This window comes from Nyctereutes procyonoides, unplaced genomic scaffold, assembly GCF_905146905.1.
Source record: "Nyctereutes procyonoides isolate TBG_1078 unplaced genomic scaffold, NYPRO_anot_genome, whole genome shotgun sequence".
In the NCBI taxonomy this organism is placed as follows: Eukaryota; Metazoa; Chordata; class Mammalia; order Carnivora; family Canidae; genus Nyctereutes; species Nyctereutes procyonoides.
Window position 1 is genome coordinate 11,399,260 of NW_026575052.1, and position 22,535 is coordinate 11,421,794.

A 22,535-nucleotide genomic window follows, 5' to 3' on the forward strand; every position below is an offset into this window, starting at 1 on the left:
TGGGGTTCTCTACCCCCCTTAAATAGGCTGTCATGTCAGACCTGCCTTCAGAAGCTTTCCCTTGTACAGGGAGGACTCTGGCATCCTGTGACACCCCACCTTGAAAATTCGTGGAATAAGTTCAGTCCCTTTTCCTGATAGGTCTTATTTCCTCCAAGCCCTCCCTCCCCCATGCTCTTGAGTCAAACTCCTCTGGGAAGGTTGTGACTGGCTGACGTGGAGTGGGACAGGGAGCTCCTTTAGTCCCTGGCTAGTCTGGACAAAGTCCACCTGAGCACCTGTTATGCATTGTATCTCTAACCATCCCTCCAAACCCTGAGGCGGGTCTTCCTTTTATCCACATTTTACAGAGGAGGAAACTGAGACTCTGACCTGGGTCATCCAGCTGGTAAGTGATAAAGCGAGGATTCAAGCCCAGGACTTTCTGACTCTGAAGCCCACGTTCTTCAAGACGAGATTAGTATAGCAGGCTTCAGGCTTTTCCCCTCAAGTCCATCTGCCTGTCTTTCTCTCAGTGCGTCTCTGCATTTACATTCTCCGGCTATTTTCATCCCCCAGTCATGCCTCCCACAGAGGTGATTATTGGCAGTCAACAAATTGGCCCAAATTCTAGAAGTACCCGTACCCTCCAGGGGAGCTAATTTAGCCTGCTTCACTGCTCACCACCAGGATAGTTGAGAATAACTCAGGTACAAGCACATTCCTGTCCCCTATAATGGACTCTGTTAACATAAATGGATATGAAATCTCATGTGGTAAAGCAAAGTGCTGTCCCCTGGAAAGAAAGGTCTGACAGCTAAAAAGGCTGCTCTCCTTGCCTCTAGCCTTGTAGATAAATCTACAAGCATGATATAGTACCATCCCCGAGGGCCTCTCTGTTCTGGTGGATTCTGTGCTGGAAGGATTTCATGTACTGCCAGAGAGCAGACCCCAAGGGATAAAATGCCTTCCTGCTTCTCATCCTTTGTAGCCTCAAAGGTTGCAAATCTAGCATCTTCTTGCTCCAGCCGGGGCAGCCTCTGCTATGTGTTACTGCGAGGTCCCTGCCCTGTCTAACCTGTATTGGACACAAGGGCTACTCTGTGTAGTCAGCCAAGACCTACCTCGTGTCCTGGCTCTGGTGCTTATGAGCTGAGTGACCAGGGGCAAGCCACTGAAACTCTGAGATTTGGGTTTGTCACCTGTTACACAGAGATAATACCACTAAGGGTTGGAGGTGATGTATGTAATGGGTCTGGCTTCGGAGGTCCGAGAAAAGTTAACAACTGTTACTGTTGTTGTTAACACCCTGAGGTGCATATGAGGGCAGGGGGTGTCGAGGAGCCCAGGCCTTTCCTCTGGAATGGTTCCAAAGGTGTCCAATACAATAAAATATTCCAAGGCTGAACCCTATGAAATTGCCAGTATTGACCATTTCTGACCTGTTTTTTTTTTTAAAGATTTTATTTATTTATGCATGAGAGACACAGAGACAGGGAGAGAGGGGCAGAGAGGCAGAGGGAGAAGCAGGCTCCATGCAGGAAGCCAGATGTGGGACTCGATCCTGGGACTGCAGGATGATGCCTTGAGCCAAAGGCAGATGCTCAACCACTGAGCCACCCAGGTGTCCCCATTTCTGACCTATTGAAAAGGCAGTTTGACCAAGCAATTACAAATGAGCTACTGTTGCTTATAGGAACCAACACCCTCAGAAAAGGTCCATCCCCCAAAGCAATGCACAGTGAGGAAGGGCTGAAGCAAGGGGGACATGGGGGCCTAGCAAGTCCCCAGACAAAGTGGTCAGTGCAGAGGTGGTGGCCAGCCACCCCGCCCCATTCCCACCCAAGGCCATGTCCAGCCATGTCCCATGCCTCTCACGCCACCTCCAGGCCAGGGCCAGCTGTTGGTAATACAGCTCTCCCTCCTGCCTCGTCTGAGTGGTTTCCTCTTGGATCCAAACACACTACCTCCATTGGCGGTGGCTGAGAGTCGCTGGCTTCTTCCAGAAAGTGAAGGTGAATCTGGTGTCCATTTCTTGGCAGGTCAGGAACATCCGGAAGGTCCTCAGGAAGATCAACAAGCCCTTCGGCCTCTACCCCAACTTCCTCAGCCCAGTGAGCGGGAACTGGATGCAACGTGAGTATAGAGATGCTACCCCCCAGCCAGCCTGATTGCCACCAGCCTCCCATGCCAGGCACCTGGCCAAGTGAGGAGGGACACGTTTATCAGAGCCGCAGGCCAGTGAGGCATCTGCCCCATGCCCCAGGGCACCACCCATCCTGCCAGGCATCGTGGGGAGCGAGCCTTCACTGTCATTGTGTTGTGTGTGCTACTGTGTGACATGTGTGGTGGCAGCCACCCGCCTTCTGCATCCCCTGCACACTCCGCATCTCCAGGCTTCCATCTCTTAGGGCACCACTGAAGTCTCTCTGGTCACCCCCAAACTTGTGGGGGCATTCTACATAGAACCATCTGCCTACTCCAGAAGTGGCCCCAGGAAAGACCGTGCATCCTCTCCCAGCCCCCAACCTGGTGCTCCACCTCCAATTTTAATCCTTTTTTTTTTTTTTAATTCTTAAGCACAGCCTGACTATATAGCAATATAAAAATCATGAATTTACTGCTGTATCTTACACCTACCAGGACTGGTCCTGGGATTCCTGCTGTACTCTGTTCAGAAGCTTGTGCCTCAACCAGATGGGTGAGGGTCACCCGTGGAACCTCATTTACAGCCCCCAGCTCTACCCACCGAAAAAGAATGGGGTTTGGGGGGATGTGCAGCCTGGAGGGTGTTGAAAAGCCTCCCAGGACCCTGGGATTTATCAAGAGGTCCTGATCATGCGGTCACAGCACAAATTGGTGGTGGCAAGTTCCTTGGGCCCTGCCTTTAGAGGCTTCCCAGAGAGCCCCCATCCCCACCCCCCGCCCCCACTACTTTTGCTGAAACAAGGACCCCACTCCCTTTCCACTGCCTCCAGCCCTAGTTGTTACAACATCAGCAAGGGCTCAGGAGCAAAGTACTTGAAACTAATTACTGCCTGGCTGCGGGAAATTCACTTTCTCTGAGCCTTGGTTTCATCTCCTGCAAATGGGAGAAAAGCTTGAGATATCTGTTTTGTGCACCATGGAAGAATGTGGGAAAATAGTCAGAAGCTGCGGGAAAGGGACTTTAGTTCATCTTCCAGAGATGATATGTGTTGTGCCAAAAGGTAACGGGTGGCCATCAGTAAAAGTATGCAGGCAGGGCCCGGAGGTCTGGCCAGACTGCGGGGACGCAGGGGAGAAACTGCAGAGGCCTCATTCTTGCAACCCTGGGCCTCTGTGATTGCAGGTCCAGAAGGCCCAGAAAATGTGACCCAGGAATCTTCCCCAATGATGACCTCACCCCCCAAGTGGCCTCCTGCAAAAACCACTTAGATAAATACAAAATATTTTTAACCAAAACACACTGCCAAATCCAAAAGTGCAGGGAGGAAATGAAGGTTTGAATTACAGATTATGACCACAGGAAGACAGTTCAATAACCGTTACTGGTTCTATTTGCAAGGCCTGACTGGGTAAAGAGCTAAACTACTCACTGCTGGCCTGAGCTGCTCCAGGACAGCTCAGCAGAAGCCCACCGAGAGGGAGAAGGCATGGTTCCCGGGTCTGAACAGCTACCTGGGGAAATTCCAGGGATTCCCCTGCCGAGAAGCATAACTTGCAGGCGGCGCCAGGAGTTGCCGGGCTGGGCAAAGTTGGTCACATACGGAAAATTGTTTCTTTCATGTTAGTAAAATATGAATCTGAGGCCTGCTGAAGAACAGAGGGAAGGCTAGAGGGCCCAGATTATCCGGGCGCCCGCCTGCCTTCCCCCCTGGCTCTGGCAGCCCTACTCATCTCAGGCTCTCTGTGATTTCACCGGGATTTTTTGGTAATTGTGTATTTTTCCAACAGACGATTACATTTCCAACTTGCGTAAGCTAAGTGTGCTCGCCTTCGTTTCTCTCCTTGAATCCTCTGGGTAGCCCGTGGATAACCACAGAAACTGCAGCTTGGGGAGGAGGAGTTGGAGCTGTGTCCTAGTTCCAGGCCCTGCTCTGGCTTCTCCCCACTCCTGCTGGAAGCTGAGCTGCAGGATAACCCTGGGGGGGTGGGGGGTGGGCAGGCTGGCGGCAGGGCACTAGGACTTCACAACCAGGACGAGTCTAGCAGACTCCTGTTGGCACCAAGTGCAGACAAGATCCGTCCTCGCAGAGCCAGTTAGAGCTCAGAGAGCTGCCTGCCCTTCAGCTTGGGCCCGGAGTGGCCTGTCTGCCTGGTCAGCTGTCTGAATCCCACACTTTGCTTAGCAGGAGGGCGCGGCAAGTCCAGGGTCTCCCCAGTGGGGACAGCAGTGTGAGCTGCCTGTCAGCCCCAGCGTGGCAACCTCCACCCGGTTCGTGCTCCTTTCTACCGGCCAGCTCCCCAGCTTGTATGGTGACCACCTCTTGCTGCCAAGTGTGACGACAGTATTGACGTGCTCAGGAAGCAGCAAGGCCCATCTCTGCTCAGGCTTGTGGACACCAATTCACGTCCCTCTTTTGCATTTTATCGACCAAAAGATGGAGGTCCAGAGGTGAAAATGGCTTCTCCTAATCTCATGGCAGATCTGGGTCTTCCGAGTCCCACTCTGGGCTCTCCATGTACCATGCAGCACTAGAGTAGGACACCAGGGACACACACTAGCTAGAAAGCAGTGGGACCTCCAAATGAGACTTGTTCACTTCGATGGAGGCCTCTGGGACACTTTGCATTTATCCCCAAGGAGATACCATGTCTCAAACCCCTATGGAACCCCCGGGGGCCTGGCTCCCCAATCCTGCCTACCTTCCCCCTGGTGCCCTCAGCCACACTACAATTGCATGATGAAGTCCAAACTCTGTGGCTTGGCATTTGAGGTCCTTCCCAGCACAGCTCAAACCGACCTTCCTTTCATTCAGGACTTACTGGATGTCCACCGCGTGCCATATAGTCACCAGGCATAAAATGTGAATCTTATGTGGCCCCTCCTCATAAAGAGCCCACAGCCTGGTGGGGGAGGTGGACCCAGAAGTAGAGACTTAGCACACAATCTGGGGAGCCGCCAGGGGCAAAGCACACTACCCAGCAATGGAAGGATGGGCTACCACGGAGCACTCCCCACATGAGGCACCACGGGGCCTTATCTCACTCCTTGGGGTCACCCTGTAGGGAAGGACTGTGAGCAGGTTTCTGAGAACACAGAAAAGCCTTTCTGAGGAGGAGATGCCTGAGCTGGGGTGTAGCAGTGAGGAAGTGGTAGCCATGAAAGGAGGGGAAGAGGTGTTACTGGTGGAGGGGTCACCACAGGGGAGAGATAATGTGGGGAGCCAGGGGGCTAGGAGTGTCTGGAGTGGTGGGGGGAACGGTGACAGGAGGCAGGCCTGGAAGAGTATGGAGAGGACAGTGCCTCTGGCTGTGCACCTTTGTGCCTCTTCTGTGGGCTGGGAGCTGTGGAAAGGCCCTACACAGAGGCTGACCTGGTTTGACTTCCAGCCTCCCCAACCCCTGCTCGGCACAGACCTTCTGTTCCGTCAACATGCTGGGCCAAGCCTGCCCCTGAGCCTCCCTTGGTGGTGTGTCCCAAGCTGTGGCCTCCATGTAGCCAGGGGTGGTCAGGGATGTGCTGTGCTAGTGAGTCCCTCTTTACGCAGTAAGGTCCAGCCCACACTGACCCCCCTCCCATTCCTCCCCAAGGCTCAGGATTTCCCTGATCTGTTCCAGTTTTTGTAAATCCTGACCCTTGAGGGGACATGATTTGTTTATGGGGCTGGAGGGAGCCAGGAAGGCTGGTGTACTCTGGGTATTCCTCTTAGCCCACTTTCCTGGTCCCCACCTGTCATTCCCCTCTGAGTTTTGGTCCCTTTCTCTTCACACTCATTCTCTCTATCTCTGGGCATAGAAGAAGCGTGTTTCCATGCTCTGGTTGGCTGTAAAGCTGCAGAAAGCGAGGGCTCCGCCACCTTGGTGGCCTTGGAGGAACTACGTAGGCTCCCCCAGGGTTTTCCCACCCAGGAAAGGGGTCGGCAGTGCTTACTTGGCAGGGTTCTTGGGAGATTGTTATAGGTAGTACAGTAGAGCTCCTGGCCCACAGTAGACTCTGGAGAAATGATAGCTTTTGATGGATTCTTTTCCTTTCTCTCTTCCCTCCACCCCCCACCCATCTTCCCTCCTCCTCTTTTCCTCTCCCCACTTTCTCCAGAGGAGCTGGGAATACCCTCCCCATCACCCCCACCCCACCTGAATCTACCCCCCCCCCCATTTTCCTTCCTGTCTCCTGCTGAAGCGTATCTTAACGGGGAACTGAAGTTTGCTCTTGGTTTTATCTATTAAATGCCTTTACATTTCGCTGTTGTTAATTTTTAAAGCATGTGAGTGGAGCGTTTTCTGTGTCTTGCTTCACTGGTTCAGTGTTCCTGGTTGACCCATCTTTCTCCCAGGATAGCCCTGGGTGGAGTCAGCCAGTCCTGCTCTGAGGGCAACTTGAGGTAGATGCCACCGGGGCAAAGAGGGGCTCCTCAGACCCAAGTCTCCCCTCCCCCCACCCCTGGGAAACTCCATTTATCCCAATCTGCTCAACTGAAGCTCAGTGTTTCCAAGTGGCTTTGTATTCTGACTAAATTAAGACTCTCGTTCCTCCTTTCCGTGGCCTTTTATGAACCTGCCCGGCATTAATTACCATGTTTGTCACCGGGTAATAAAAATCTCTGAACTCCCTGCCACCAGATTATCTTTTTAAAGAAATGCAACTCATTTACAGTTAATAACCAGAGGCCCTGCCATCCTTGGCCTGCAAAAGCGACATGATTTATACACCCGAGTGAGCCCGTGTGCCTGTGTGCCAGATGATCGTGCTCAGGATGGCCCTGGGTTCCCCGAGTCTCAGGCTGGGTCTTCCTTTCTACCCCTGTTCCTTCAGGGCTCAAAGGCTGCTGGTCAGAGGCTTGCTCCCCACCCACACATGGCCCTGGGGGACCACTGAGGCCAGTGGACGAGACTCGCCACCCGGGTGTCCCCTCGGTGAGGCCCTCCTGGCAGCCTCAGCAGTTGGAGATAATGTTCCTGTCCTCTCTCCTCACAGACCACGTCTCGGTTGGAGGACTTGGGGATAGTTTTTATGAATATTTGATCAAATCCTGGTTGATGTCGGCCAAGACAGATGTGGAAGCTAAAGAGATGTACTACGAAGCCTTGGAGGTAAGACAGGCACCTCATTCTTCACGGGCGGTTGGTCATTCACCATTGGGCACAGATCCCTGAGTGCCAGGGGCTTGCCACCCCTCCCCCGTGGCGAGCTGGCCAGAAAAACAAGATGGTCTCCTCCCCAGCCAGGTGCTTTGCACACCCAGCTTGTGACTCTTCTCGAATGCCTTGAAATTAGGGCCGTGTTAGCATCCTCGTTTTACAGATGCAAAACCCACACTCAAGGAGGTAAAGCCATTTGTCCGAGGTCTCACAGGAAGCAGTCTGATTCAGAAATCGTGGTGTCTGGGCTTCCGTGAGTGTGTCAGAGCCCAGAACACAGCCAGACACTGGCCTGGGAGCCCACAGATGAGGCTGCCAAAGCAAGACCCTCAGCCATCTTCCTGCAGAACCAGAGGTGATGTAATTGGCATGTCCAGGTGAGGAGGGGCCTCCCTCAGCGGAGCATCCAGTTCTGCTCCTTCTCTTTATGTGGATGGAAAACCAAGGCCCAGAGAGGGGAAGGCACTTGCTCAAAGCCACACAGCACAGAGCTGGAGCCAGAGCCAGATCTTCTAACCCCGTCCCCGTGTCCCCTCACTGTCCCTCACCACTGCTGGTCTGTATCCAGGATGTGAACTGAACAAAGGATGGTAGGCTGAGATGAGTCTCTCCAAAGAAAGGGGGACTTTAGGATGGAAGAAGAAGTTGGTTAGCCCAAGCTATGGAAAAGGGGGCTATGGAATCCCAGTAGCCCATCAGTAGATACTTCTGAGCCCAACTAAGGAAAGGGCACTGGGTAGGCTCTGAGCCTCAGTTTCCCCATAAAGTAAGTCAAACAGTTTGTATCTGCTCTGCTACCACCATGGTCTGAGGTCGTGTGCCCCCTAAACTTGACTTCTTGCTCCCATCCCCTTTTACATTGGTTCTCCCTCCACACAGCAGTCAGAAGAACTGGAAATTCATGTTCCTACCTCACTGGCTCCCCGTCATACTTAGAATAAGCTAGACTCCTCACCTTTGCCCACCTGATGGAGACCTACCAATCACCTTGAACTCTTTCCCCTTTACTTTCAGCTCTGGTCCCCAGTCTTCCTCAGACATCAGATTCATTTCCACCTCAGGGCTTTTGTACTTTCTGTCCTCTCTACCTAGAATAGCATTCAAATGGTGGGTCCCATTTGTTGGTCAAGCCAAATGCCACGGAAACTGGCCTTGCACAGTCTCTCTCTGTCACATACTATAGACTTACTCTTCTTTGCTTTCATATGCACTTGTTTACTTGTTCATTGTCTGCCTTCCCCAAAAAGAATGTGAGTTATTGAGAAGCAAGGAGCTTGTCTAGTCACTCACCCTGTCTGCCTCACTCCTAAAACTGTGCTTACTACATAGGAAGTATACAATATTTTGTGAACAAATGAACATACAATTGCTGAAGGGATAGGTGGGTGGATGGATAGATGAATGGATGGGTAGGTGAGTGGATGGATGGATGGATGAGTGGATGGGTGGATCAGTGGGTGGATGGATGGGTGGTTGCATAGAGATGGGTGGGTGGATGTGTGGGTAGAAGGATGGATGGGTAGGTAGGTAGAGGATAGATGGGTGGATAGGTAGATAGGCAGGTGAAAGGATGGATAGGTGAAAGGATAGATGGATAAGTGGACGGGTGGATGTTATAGAGGGATGCGTAGGTGGATGTGTGAGTGGAAGGATGGATAGGTAGGTAGGTAGAGGATGGATGAGTAGATAGAAGGATGGACAGGTGGGTGGATATGGTGGATGGATAGATGGGTGGATGTGGGTGGAAGGATGGATGGGGAGGTAGGTAGAGGATAGATGAGTAGATAGGTAGATAGATAGGTAGGTGGGAGGATGGACAGGATGGATGGGTATGAACAGTTGGATAGATGAATGAATGAACTCTACCCTCTGACTGCATGAATCTGGCCGGGAATGGTCATGCCCAAGGGAAGCACATTGAAACAGGCCTCCACAGCCATGGACCTTTTAAACTGTGGACGTGGGGATGAGTTTTCCCCACCTAGCTCCCCAGCACCAGGACCTTGATCATGAAACAGCTGCTGGGACTCTAGTCCCATCTCAGTCTGAGTCTTAGCCCTGGCTTCGGCTTTGGCTGAGCTTAGACCACAGCCAGTGTCTGCTGTCAGAGGATCAGTGTTCTGCCTGCATGGGGTATGCTGCCTGGAAAGGCCTTTCTGCACTTTCTGCCATTCCTTGCAGGGTAAACATGAAGTTAGCAGGCAGCCTGGTTCCTTGCCCTCAGGGCACACTGTGGTTGAGGCTTCAAGGGAAGAAATGGCCATGAATTATTTAAGCAAACTGGAAGCTTTATGGAAACTACTTGATTGAACAGGAGAGAACTTGGCTTTGCTCCCCTCATTTGATATCCCCAGTGAATAGCCTGGAGTGTCTCTGACCCTGGGTAAAGACTGGGCCTCTGGCAAGTTTAGGGCTTTGAAGAATATTCTGGTAATTCTCAACCTTGTCCACACGTTAAAAATCACTGGGAGGAACTGTAAAATCCCATTGCTCAGGCTGCACCCTCACAAGGATACATCAGAACCTCTGGGCAGGGGCCCAAGAAACAGCCTTGAAAGCTGCCCCAGGGGGTTTGCTGCTGTCCAGCAGAGGGTGGGTGAGGATGATTCAGACAAGCTGACCAGGCACAGCCCTGAGGGCTACGGGAAAGCATCTGTCACTGTGGCCTCCTCCAGGCCAAGTGCACAGACTGCCTTGTCTTACTTAGCCCCATCTTAAAGGTGAGAACCTGAGGTCACATGGCAGCCAGGGTGCAAACACAGATCTGACTGACTCCAGATCCAGTGCTCCTGCCACCTGCAAAGGAACCTGGCTTGCCTGAAATCCCTCTGGGGAGTGGACAGATGGGATCCTCTCCAGGAAGCAAAGGATGCCAGAGTCTTTGAATAAAACCTCACGGCTATCCCAGGAGTTATTCCCATTTTACAGATGAGGAGAGGGAGTCTTCAGAAAAGTGAAATAATTCGCCCAGAATCACCCAACTCTCACGTTGCAGAGCTGGGATTCAAGCCCAGTTCTCTATATTCTCCCTCAGTTCTTCTTGCCTCCTGTACCATTTAAACCTAACCAGTCAGTGGCCAGCCTGTGCCATCTTGTGTGTGTTGCTTAGAGTTTTAGAAAGCCTTGTTTTTTTGAATCTTTGTACCTATCTGCTTATCTCAGTTTATCCTCACAGAGAGATGGCCTGTCATTTCCTCTTCACCATGATTACTTTGCTTGGGGTTAACTCAAAATGGAAATAACCTATGGGTGCCAGTCTTGAAGGGGCAGTTTCTGTGCTACCACATGAGGCTTCATGGACTCTCCCCCAGGTGTCGACAAAGGGTGACTGAACCAGATCTCTGCACCCTAGACTAGCCTGCCACCCCTCCTCCACACCCACATGGACCCAGCTCTGCCTAGGAGCCTGGGCCCTGCACAGAGCAGAGCCAACCCAGTAGTGGGCAGCTGCCCAGACCCCCCCAGAGCTCCTCCCGCCATGGTGCAGGTGCCCTGGCATGTCATCATCAGAGCTTCCCCATCTGCTGCTCAGAGACCGTCCTGCAGCCAGCCCACCAGCCGGGACCTTTCAGGAGGGGGAAAGGAACAAACAGATCCAAGAGCCAGTATTGTTTGAGCACCATCTGTATGCCTGCCCCTGGCTGGAGATTGGTGGTGGTGGCCTCTGCTGTCACAAGGCACTCAGAGTCCTGGAAGAGAGACAGAGTTGCCCCAGAACACACACAGATATGGATGCACAAAGTGGGGACAGCACCATGTAGAAAGATAAGAGGGGAGGCGAGTACAGGGGCAGCAGTGGCTCGGTCTGGGGCAGCACATTGTGGAGGATAGAGTAGCAGAGTTGAGGAGGAACGTGTTTCTTTCAAAATACTGACCCCAAATCATAATTCCCACATGTATTTGATTTTGTTGGGAATCTCTACAAACAGGTAAGCTCCCCAAGGCAGGGCCCAGGCTGTGTGTCTTCAGGGGTTTCATCCCCTGCACCGAACCACCGACGGGGGCACAGAGGAGGCACTCCTAGCATACTCGAATACTCACAGGAAGGGGGAAGGTGTGAGTGAAAAAGAGGCCTGGGGCAGGGGACAGACTGGAGAGGAACTGGAATATATTGCCAACACACACTGAGGACTCTCCCCCAACAAGTGTGCTGAGCTCTACACACACATCCCCTTGAGCCTCACAATCCTGTGAGGTGGTTTACGCTCACATTCCCATTTCATACATTTATTTGGCAATTGAGGCACAGAGAGCATATAGAACTTGCCCAAAGTCACACAGCTTGGAACTGACAGAGGTGGGATTTGAACTCAAGGAATCTGCTCCTGGGCACCCTGCCTGTGGTATCAGGTTAAACTTAAGGCCCATTATTTACAGAGAACAGAGACCCCTAGAGAATAGGTGGGAGGGGCAAGAATGCAGGAAGATACCGGCCAGGGCCCCAGAGGCCCAGCCCTGGACCAGCATCCACAGGCACTGCAGTTACCTCTGTCTCCAGGGCTCCCAGGGACTAACAGCAGGGAGTGGGGGGGCACCATGGCCTGACACCTGCATCTCCCAGCCTCCTTGGAGTCTTTACCAGCAGTATCATCTCCCACGGAAGTTGAGGATGGGGGTTCTCAAAGCCCCTTGGCACCAGGAGGAGCAGCTGTCAGGTACTAGAAGAGCAGCCTGGGTATCTGGGGATCCTCGTCTTAATCCCAGCATGGCTGGGTAACCTGGGGCGAGCCCCTCGACCCCTTTGTCTGTAGAGGACATTAGATCCATGTGCTTTACTTATCGTGGTCATTAAACTAGGTGTATGATAAGGGCTTGCAGAGAGCAGCCCTTAACTTTCTGTAGGTCCTTTTTGAGAATCAGATAAAATCTATGGACCCTCTTCCCATGAAAATGCACATACACAAAAGTGTCACATACAATTTGAGTGGCCTCAGGACCTCCTGAAACCCATCCACAGGCCAACTTGGCTTCAGGTTAAGATTCCCTAACAGAGGATATAGTGGAGGATGGATAAGAATTTTTAAAGATTTTTTTAAATCTTTGTACATAGGAGATTTAAAAGTTTAAGAGGAGCGCCTGGCTGGCTCAGTTGGTAGAGCATGTAACTCTTGATCTCAAGGTTGTGAGTTTAAGCCCCACACCGGGTGTAGAAATGACTTAAAAATAAATTTTTTTTTAAGTCTAAATGAGAGACTCATTCTGGGGAGTTGTCTTGTGTCCAAGCCCCCAGCAGGCACCAGGCTTCAGCCAAGTGAGTGGCTAAACCTCCTAGAGGCCCCATCAGGGGCCACCGCCAGCTGCCGGCCGAGGTCAAGGACCTCCTTCGCCTGGGATGGAGGGCTCAGCAGAGCTGCGTTCACTGCTATCTGCAAAATGTTCATTTTTCCGTCCTCTCCCCCTCCCTTCTCTGTCCCCCTTCCTACGCCCCTTCCCCCTGCCCAACTCCCACCTTGCTCCCAGGCAATAGAGACCTACTTGCTGAATGTCTCTCCTGGGGGGCTGACCTACATTGCTGAGTGGCGAGGGGGGATTCTGGACCACAAGATGGGGCACCTGGCCTGTTTCTCTGGGGGCATGATCGCCCTCGGCGCTGAGGATGCCAAGGAAGAAAAGAGGGCCCACTACCGAGAGCTCGCAGCCCAGATCACCAAGACGTGCCACGAGTCGTACGCCCGCTCAGGTAACCCTGCAGGGGGAAGGGGCAGCAAGAGACACTGAGGCTAGACACCAGGAAGAACCAGAAAAACCAGCGGAGCGGCAGTGAGTGAAGGGAACACACAATCTTAGGGCGGTCTCACCTTGGGAGTTATGTAGAATTTGTATGAGGGACGTGCTGTCTATGCACTGAGACTGTACCCTAAGTTACAAGGAAAACAGGGGTGATGTATTAAGCATCTGTGTCAAGTGTTGTTCAGCACTGGATGTGCATCATCGCCGAACCGCACAACACAGATAAACTGAGGCCCAGAGAAGACTTGCCAAGATCCTATGTGAGGGGCACAGAGCAGAGGGTCCTCCAGGTTTCCTGAGCCTAGCAGATTCCTTCGCCCTGAGCCCTTACCCCTGAATGTACCTCTGCCTTTCCTCCCCAGCACCCCTCCATTTAGGGGGTCTTACCACCTCTGGCCCCACCCTGTTTATCCCCCTCTTTGACCACCAGACCACTAGAAAGTTCAAGAGCTTCTTGACCATCCCCACCTAACAGCCATTACAGACTTGTCAAATGCTAGAGTCAGAAGTCATGTTGTAGAACAAGAGCCCAGCTCCCGGTCTTACATATGGGGAAACTGAGTCAGTCCAGAACGGGGAAGTGACTTCGCCAAAGTCACATTGTGCATGATGAGTAGCTAAGCCAGGGCTAGAACCCAGGTCTTCTGATGCCCAGCTCCTCCTTGTGCATTGCCTCTCTAAACAATGCCCCTCAAAAAAATCCATCCCCCAGGGCCCTGAGAGGTGTCCACTGCTCTAATTTAATCCCAGTCTTGGTTGGAGGAGAGGACCTAAAATTTGCCATAAATATTCCTGGCTCAAGTGCCACTCTACCACTCACCAGCGGGATGGCCTGCGTTTTCTCATCGGTTCAACGGGATAAATAACACAGGTCTCCCAGATGAGATACCGGTCCCCTAGAAAGCACATTGCTGGCCGCCTTCAGCCCCAGCATGGAAGGCATGTGTTAGCTCGAAATGTGTCTCTGACCCCCCCACCCAGGCGAGTCCAGATCTCCCAGGGCTGTTTTCATGAAGCCAGAGATTCTCAATGGGTCTGCAATTCCCTTCAAAGAGCCGGGGCCGTAAACAAATAGGAAATCTCAGGAATAATAAAAAGCTCACGATTTGTCTGGGACAATCAAACCAGACCATAAAAGACATCCACTTAATAGAGCATGCTGTTCCAGCCACCCTGCCCGTCCAGGGACAGCCACAGCGGGCGCCCGTGCCCCCACCCCATCAGCTGCTTGGCAAAATGACTCTTAGCTAGCAGCCAGGAGCAGCTGCAAGCATCTGAGAAATCGAAGGGGTCAGGGTCTGGCTAACTGGGTTCTATGTAGAGCTCTCCATGGAAGAGTGGGATGTCCTGCAAAGCTCCAGTCCTCTTGAGAAAAAACAACCCAGGGCCTCCCAGGGTCCTGACCTGATGGGAAAAGGAAGGCACACCTAGGACCAGAGCCGGACACTCTGCTGACCCAGACAGGGGGTGCAGGCACTAAGATGGAGGAGGATCTGACCCATCTAGCCTCATCTTGGGGCCTTCTTGGACCCAGAAGGGAAAGAGCAAGAGCACAGTCTAGGGAGAGGGCATCAGATGGATCCAGGGTCACATCCCAGCTCAGTCATAGCTCGCTGTGTTACCTTGGACAAATTACTTAGCCTCTCTGACCCTCAGTTTCCATATGCCTGAGAGGGACAGTAACATCTACCTTTAGCAAAACAAACAAACCACATTTTTTAAGGATCAAAATAATGTATCTAAAGCACACAGCACAGTCCTTGAAATCAGAGGTGGTGGCCGTTGCGGCAGTTATAATTATGATCCTCCAGAAAATAGGAATGGCTACCAAACTGTCCAAAAACAAATAAACCAAACAGTGACAGAAACAAAACGCAGACCTCATCAAGCCCTCTTTATCTAGCTGCTTCTGCCTGAATATGTGCCTTCTGGGCATTTCTTCCTTGTTTCCACCTCAGCAGCGCCCCAGCCTGTCAGCTCTGGAAGGTTCTTAGTTCCTAAGAAAGGGGTCTGTTTGCATATCAGCATGTCAAAGGATCTGATGAGACTATTTCACTTTATTTGACCTACTGTTCCCCAAAAGTACTTAAATCTGAAATCCTTTCTTGGCTGGTTAACATCTTACAGAGCTAATGTCTTCAAAGCACGGTTGGGGAGCATCACCCAAAACTTTTTCTCCCCACATTGCTGGATAGCTCATTTGGACTCTCAGATTCTAAAACTGCAAAATGTTTGAGGCCTCAGGGGTCTTGCTTTGGCCTGCCTAGGCCAAACGGAGAACTGTGCATTTGCCAGGCTCAGCCCTATCATGCAGTGTAGGCAGGGCCCAGCCTGTACCAGTCACCCTGCCAGTGGTTGCAGGCCACTGAGATCACTCCTGAGGCAGCTGGATCCTGAAAAGCAGGAGGTGGGAGGTCTGACCCAGGCCCTCTGGTTGGTCCTCCCCACAGATACCAAACTGGGGCCCGAGGCCTTCTGGTTTAACTCCGGCAGAGAGGCAGTGGCCACACAGCTGAGCGAGAGCTACTATATCCTGCGGCCCGAGGTGGTGGAGAGCTACATGTACCTGTGGCGACAGACCCACAACCCCATCTACAGGGAGTGGGGCTGGGAAGTGGTGATGGTGAGTGGGCCGGTTGGGGCGGGAGGGGGGTGGTTGACTGGGTGACCAGTGCCCTGAGAATTCAGTCAGGATCCAGCACCCCCTAGCTCGAGCACTGAGAAGAAGGTCAAACCAGGTTGGCATCTGGCTAAGGTCCCGAGTGCAAAGGGTCAAGGTGCGGTTGCAGAGCCAAGAGTCCCCAGGTGGGCAAAAGCAGGCCAGGAACTTGTGAAGGGGGTTCTGTGCGCCCACAGCCTTTGGGGCCCAGGCTCCAGGGCCAGCGCGCTTAGATGGCTAGAGGCAGGGCGGCAGCCAGAGGGGCCCAGCGCACACGTGGTCACTGCTGTCTGACCCTGAAGCCTGAGAAGATGGCTTTAGATTCCTCCCCTCAGACAGGAATGGGCTGCCAGGCCAGCAGATCACCTCCTTCCTCTGCCCAAAGCCAGCCCCGCCCTGGGCAGCTCCCCCTCTTTCTCTGGGCTCTGCTCCCCAACACCCATGTCTCCTCCACTAGCCCGCTTGTCCCCAACCACCCAGCAGGAGACCTCATGGCCCTCTTTGGGGTAGGTGTCAAAGGCAGGTATGGAGAGCCCAGAAGGATGTCTCTTGATGGAGGCTAAGCCTTCTCTGTGCCCCCCTCTTCCCAGCTTCCCTGAGAGTCTGCTCTCAGAGGCACAGACTGTCCTAGGGAGAACCATGCCCAGAGCGTCATAGGCAGGGAGGGCACAGGGCACCACTCGGGTTCACCTACCTGGTTCATTGGCCAGAATCGGCCTGCTTTCCTGAAGGCCCTGGTTCTTGACCAGTGAAAGCCAAGTGTTTTGTGCTCCTGGGCCCAGCCCACAGGCCCTCAGTGGGTTCAAACTGCTTTATATACAAAAGGCAGACAGCCTGTGGCCTCCCGCGACCAGGGACCGTATCTCCAAGGGAATCCCCGGGGTGTGCTAAGCCCAGTCCCCGAGTCCCGGCCCTCTGCTGCCTTCCTCTGTCCACCTCTGTAGGTGAGTCCATTAGAGCAGCCTGGTTACCCGAAGGGCAGAAACAACACCCCCCCAAGTTCAGAGACCAGGAGAAGAGCTGGAGCAGGCAGCCAGTGGGCTTAGGTCGTCAGCCCCGGGGGCAGGGCGGCTGAGTCCTGAAAAGTAATTTGGCTTTCCACTGCCACAAATGCCAGGGGTCCCCGCTGAGTGGTCCGGGGCCTGCCCGTCCGGGACCTGGGCACGCACGAGTCTTGGGGCAGGACCTCTCCTCTCCCTGTACCAAAGCTGCTCCCTTTTCTTCAGGCCTTGGAGAAATACTGTCGAACGGAAGCTGGTTTCTCTGGAATCCAAGACGTGTACAGTAGCATCCCCAACCACGACAACAAGCAGCAGACTTTCTTTCTCGCGGAGACACTAAAGTGAGTTGGGGCTTGGCTACTGTTCTTTCCAGAGGGAAACTGGGACTTTCTTAGGGATGGAGGGAGGAGGAGGGTGAGGCGTGGGGTCAGCAGTCCCTCCCTTTACCAACAGTCAAATTCTGCCCTCACAGAGGGTGCCCACGAGGGGTGGGGGGTGCCTGGGATCCCGGGTTACACCCCCAAGGTGCACCGCCTCAGAGGGCTGTCTGGACAGCCTGCAAGGACTAGGCGTGCTAAGTCCACTTCTGTAGCCGGTCTCCTCGGGTCCCTTGGTTCTCTGCTGTAAAATGGGGAGAACAACAGTGATGGGGGTCACTGGGGTAGGCCTTCCCTATACCGGCTTGCTGTGGCACTGTTCCCTCACTTTTTGGGGGTGGATGTCAGCCGCCCCATTTCCTTGCTGTTCCCCAAAGCAGCCCCCTTGGTGGTTAACCCTTTACCGTGGATTGGAACGGTCCGTTCCTGCGGCTTGGGAAGTTGGAGCTCTGGAGTCCCAGCTCCCTGTTCATTTTAGCGCGTGAACATCTACATGAGTGTAGTCTCCTGGGGGGCACATCAGGGAGCAGTCCAAGAGTTTGGACTGGTGCAGTACTCAGGCCACTGTGAAAAGAAGGAAGAATCTAGGCCCTAAGGGGGGCCTGCAGGCCTCTCGCACAGGTGGGGAGAGTACCTGAGTGAAGCCAGATGGGTATGCGGTAACCCAGTGAGGGCAGGGGCAGAGCCAGTGCTAAACCGGGTCTGAAAAAAATAAAATAAACCGGGTCCATTGGCCCCAAATCTCAGTGCTCTCCCCAGCATCCACAGCTCCTTCCCTGGGACCAGCCCTGCAAGTACACTTGGGATCTCAAACCTCCTTGCAGCCTTCAGCATAGCCCATGGCAGAGGCCTCTGAGGTTTGTCGTTGACCAGGGTTCCCCAGAGCACTGACAGCTCTGTCTTGCTTCCCTCCCTGCCCCGGGGGCACAGGTATCTCTATCTTCTGTTCTCTGAAGATGACATGCTCTCCCTGGAAGACTGGGTGTTCAACACAGAGGCCCACCCCCTCCCCGTGAACCACTCAGACAGCTCCAGCAGGGCTGGGGGCTGACCCTGACCCGTCTCCCTGCCGCACCGGGGCCCCAAGGGCTGCCTTGCCTTTTCAGGATGCGGGACTATTCTCAAAGGGATTGGGAACATAGGCCCCATTCCAGGCAGACCCAGGGCAGATGTGTCGGACGAGCAACTTCTTTTCCTCTGTGAGGAGACAGGACTTGGAGACGCAGCGATGTCACCCCAGGCCCAGACTTTCCTTTCTATGGAGAATTTCTATGAAACCCACTCCCTTGCCATTCCAGGGCCCAGTGAATGAAGGTTTGCATATTGTCCCCATGTCTTTGATTCACTTCCTCTCATTCGGGGAGTGTTTGTTTTGCTTGATTTTGCCTTTTCTCTGCAGTTGTGTTTTATCACAAATTATAAATATAGTTTCAAAATCGTGTGCTTTTGAAAGCAGCAGCATCTTGATAAACTAAACCTTAAGGTGTTTGCACACTCAAACCTTGACCCCATTTTCTATATTTTAAATACCTTTTACCCAACATTTACTATACGTTCAACTATGTGGCATTACCTTATAATTTGAGGAGGCATTCCCTTTTGATTTGGGCCTAAGTGTTAACAAATCACTAGTGCTATTTTCATTATTGTAATGGAAAAATCTGTAAACTTACAATAAAAGAGTTTATTGAATAAGAAATACGATTGGGCTCATTGCACATCAGTGACTCCTGGGAAAAACATGGTCATGTTATCATCAGAAAAAATAATCAACCAGCAGTTGATTTAACTTACAATTTAGTAAAGACTCCCACTTCTATTGCCTTCCCTTAAATTGGTCTTAAAAATTCAGAAAGGGTGAAGCCAATCCTTTAAATGGAGTTGGATGTTTATACTTAGGTCAAGGCTTGGAAGAGGCCCAGAGAGGGCCAGCAACTTGCCTGTGGTCACGCAGCCAGCAGACACAGAGGTGAGCCCAGCCCCCACAGTTTGCTCACTACCCCAGTCGTGTGTCCATCTGTTCACATTCAGCAGATAGTGGTGAGTGCCCATAGGAGACCAGACACTGGGTGAGATGCCAGGGACGCAGCTGTGAGTGAAACAGTCATAAGCCCTGCCCTCAGGGAGCATAGAGTCAAGTGGGGGAAAGACCATAAAGTAAACCAACAGATAAGTTACATGACTGCCAGTTGTACGAAATGCTACAAAGGAGATGTGAGGCCGAGACACTGTTGGCCAGGACCCACCTTAGGGCATCAAAGAGAGCCTCTCTGAGCAGCTGACTTTCAAGCTGAGACCTAGAAGATAAGAAGGAGCAGCGGAAGGTGTATCCCACAAACCTTCTCTCCCCAGTGACATCATCTGCTCCCCCCACCCACCCTGAGGCCCAAAACCTTGAAGCCATTATGCAGAGCAGGGCGTCCAGGCAAGAGCGAAGGGAGAGTGTTTCTTCCCCTTTGCAACTCGTCCATACAGCTGACCACACAGGATCATTCTGAGCCCTCCCCCGTGCTCAGCTGCCTCACTTTGGCTGTTAGAAACTTGAGTAGCCCTTGGGGTATTGGAGCCCTAGGCCAAGTGACCTGGCTTTCAGGCCCCTCAGTGGGACCCTGGATAGGTCACCTCACCTCTCAGGTCACTCTTCCATCACAGAGGGAGGAACCTCCACCTCTCAGGGTTGCTGTAAAAATAAGTAGGATCCACTCATGCCCTGGCAGCGTGGGAAGTACTTCTTCCTCATTCTGGAGAGGCAGAAGCTTCCAGCATCTTCTTAAGCAGTAGTCAGGGCTATGGATGAGCTGTCCCCAAGGCAGGAACCCTGGTGTTTGGTGAATAAGTCCCGGTCTGAACCCAGGAAATCACTTTTGTCTGGCATCAGGAAAGTGTAGTTCTGGAGACCCGCCTGTGCCCCTTTTTTAAAAAACCAAAACGGAAAAACCCACTGTACAAGCATTGTGGAGAGGTTAGAGATCTTCATGCTAAGCAGAAAGAAAAAACCATCCACCATCCTACCCTCCAGAATGAATACGGTTATATTTTCTTCTAGATCTTTTTCTATGAATGTACAGAATATATTTTGCAAACATGGTATCATTCTATGCATACTGTTTTACTATAATCTGCTTTTGCTCTTAACCATATATTGTGAAGATCTTTCCATGTCAACAAATACAAGTTTATCACTGTACCTGGCTGTGGAGTATTCCATTGTGTACTGTATCGTGCTTTTGGGATCTAAGCCCCTATTTCTGGGCATTTAGGTTTGTGAGAGTTTGGGCTCTCAGGCACAAATAGTAGAAGCCAACTCTGTGTACCTTAAGCGAAAAAGAAAAATTACAGAAAAAGGAAAGAGAAAAGAAAAAAAATCTTGAAATGCTTTGCGGTGACTCATGGGATCTCAGGAGAGTGAACAGTCAGATCGCAAGAAGGACTAGGAAGAGGATGTGGCCAGGAATCCAAGCTGTAAGACCCAAGGGGCCAGTGTCCCCAGGACTTCATCAGGACAGGTGAATTCCAACGTTCCCAGATCCTACTGTCCCCTTCAAAGAAGTGGGCTTCCTATTGGCCTAGCTGGGTCATGTGCTCCCACGGGTGGGCAGGGCGTCTTGACAGACAAACCCGCCAGGGCCCCCCCTCCACATCGCCCCCGCCCTGCGATGCCCGGTGGTCTGTTCCCCAGAGAAGAAAATGAGGTTTGCTACCCAAATCATGAAGCCACGCGCTGGTGAAGGCAAAACAGCAGGACTGTTCGCAGCTTCTGCTTTGATTTTTTTTTTCCCCCGGTATTATAAAGAGTTAGGAAAGCATATTTGTCCAGTCCTCTTTCCGGTCTCACTGGCTCCTCAGTCAACCCTGGAACCTGTCTCCATGGCAGAGCCCCTTGGCAGCTCCCCCAGGCCCCAGGCTCCCCCACCGCCGTGTTGCTGTCCCCACCCCCCTCCGGCCACCAGCGTTCTGTCTTCTGCATTATCCCTGGGGGCAAGTTGTAAAAATGAATATTTTAAAACTCATCCTCCAGGAGGGCCGTTGCAGGTGGAGAAATCTCATCCTTTTGGCAACCTAACTCCATTCTGGGGATAAAAATAAGACCCAGGGTAGGCTGAGAGGAGAGAGACATTAAGGGATGAGTCAGCCACGGGGAAGGGGGAGCCACAGACCCGGTTCTGGAAGCAGACCTGGCAGCAGACCCTCTCTCCCCAGCCGGGGGTTAGCCTGCTGCCCGGCTCTTTGGAAGCCCCGTCGTCGATGGAACCACCTTTTGCACCTGTTTTCTTCAGGGCTCACCGCTGGTTCCTGCCCAGAAAGCTTCATTAGCACCTGGCTCCGGGCGGGCGCGGAGTCCTGCAGAGCACCACTGCCCTGAGAAGCAGGACCTACAGCCCTTCTCCAGTTGCTTCCTTTTAAACGACTGCGTTTGTTTAGACGCTTTGTACATCATTGTGTCCCTGGCAATTTGCAAAGTTCAAAAACCAGATGCACCAGGGCGCCTAGGTGACTCAGTCGCTGAAGAGTCTGCCTTTAGCTCAGGCCACGATCCCAGGGACCTGGGATTGAGCCCCCGGGTCGGGCTCCCTGCTCATCAGGAGTCTGCTTCTCCCTCTCCCTCTGTGTACTCTCTCTCTCTCTCTCTCTCTCTCTCTCCTTCAAATAAATAAAATCTTAAAAAAAAATGCACTGGGAAAAAAAGCAAAAACAGAAAATCTGATTTGAAGGCAGCATCCTTGAGACCCAGGCTAGGAATCTCAGCTCTGCCTCCTTTGCTTTGGGGAGGGGACCTCTTCCAGGTTTGGGTAGGTGGGTAGACGGGGAAGGGCCAGCTCCTCCCAGCTACCCCACTGGGGCTCTGTCCTTGGAAATATGCTCATTGATTAAGGGGCACAGAGACGCTCAGCCCTCTGTGACTAAAGCTTAATCATATGCTAGTGGCGGGGCGGGGGGGGGGGGATGCTGATGCTCTTTTTTTTGTATCTAAAAATATCTGCTTGGTTCCCTATATTTGGAACAATATTTTGATCCTGCTCCTCCTGCCTCTTAGAGCTTTTCGAACTTGAATGTGCACCTGAATCACCTGGGGATCTCGTTAAAATGCAGATTCATATTCAGCGGGTCAGGCGCAAGCCCAAGATACTGCGCTTCTAACAAGCTCCCAAGAGATGCCGGTGCTGCCGGGCCTCAGACCACACTGAGTAGCAAGGCTTCAGCTAACGGCCACTCCTTTGGTGTCTGCCCTCTGTTTGCATCACAGAGGGGCGCCTGAGTGGTAGGGTCGGTTAAGCACCTGACCCTTAGTTTCAGCTCAGGTCATGATCTCAGGGTTGTGAGATGGAGCACCCGTCAGGCTCTGTGCTCAGCGTGGAGTCTGCTTGAGATTCTCTCCCTCTCCCCCTGCCCCTCCCCTGCTCTCTGTCAAATAAATAAATCTTTTTTTTTTTTTAATGTATTTGCATCCATGGAGTTGTAACCTCCCCAGAGTGGAGGGACTCAGGTGTTGGCCTGGCATCGAGT

General features: G+C 52.5%; 1 protein-coding gene across 1 annotated transcript in view; it reads left to right on the top strand.

Annotated features, from left to right (window-relative positions):
• Nucleotides 1-18,729, top strand: part of MAN1C1 (mannosidase alpha class 1C member 1) — a 141,395-nt gene extending 122,666 nt beyond the window's left edge. Inside the window, exons 7-12 of the mRNA XM_055331988.1 lie at nucleotides 2,022-2,115; nucleotides 7,100-7,215; nucleotides 12,724-12,943; nucleotides 15,444-15,616; nucleotides 16,879-16,994; nucleotides 17,961-18,729. Of these exons, the coding sequence (XP_055187963.1) occupies nucleotides 2,022-2,115; nucleotides 7,100-7,215; nucleotides 12,724-12,943; nucleotides 15,444-15,616; nucleotides 16,879-16,994; nucleotides 17,961-18,081 (840 nt within the window). The 3' untranslated portion in view covers nucleotides 18,082-18,729. The remainder of the gene's footprint in view (nucleotides 1-2,021; nucleotides 2,116-7,099; nucleotides 7,216-12,723; nucleotides 12,944-15,443; nucleotides 15,617-16,878; nucleotides 16,995-17,960) is intronic.
• The last annotated feature ends 3,806 nt before the right edge of the window (nucleotides 18,730-22,535 follow it).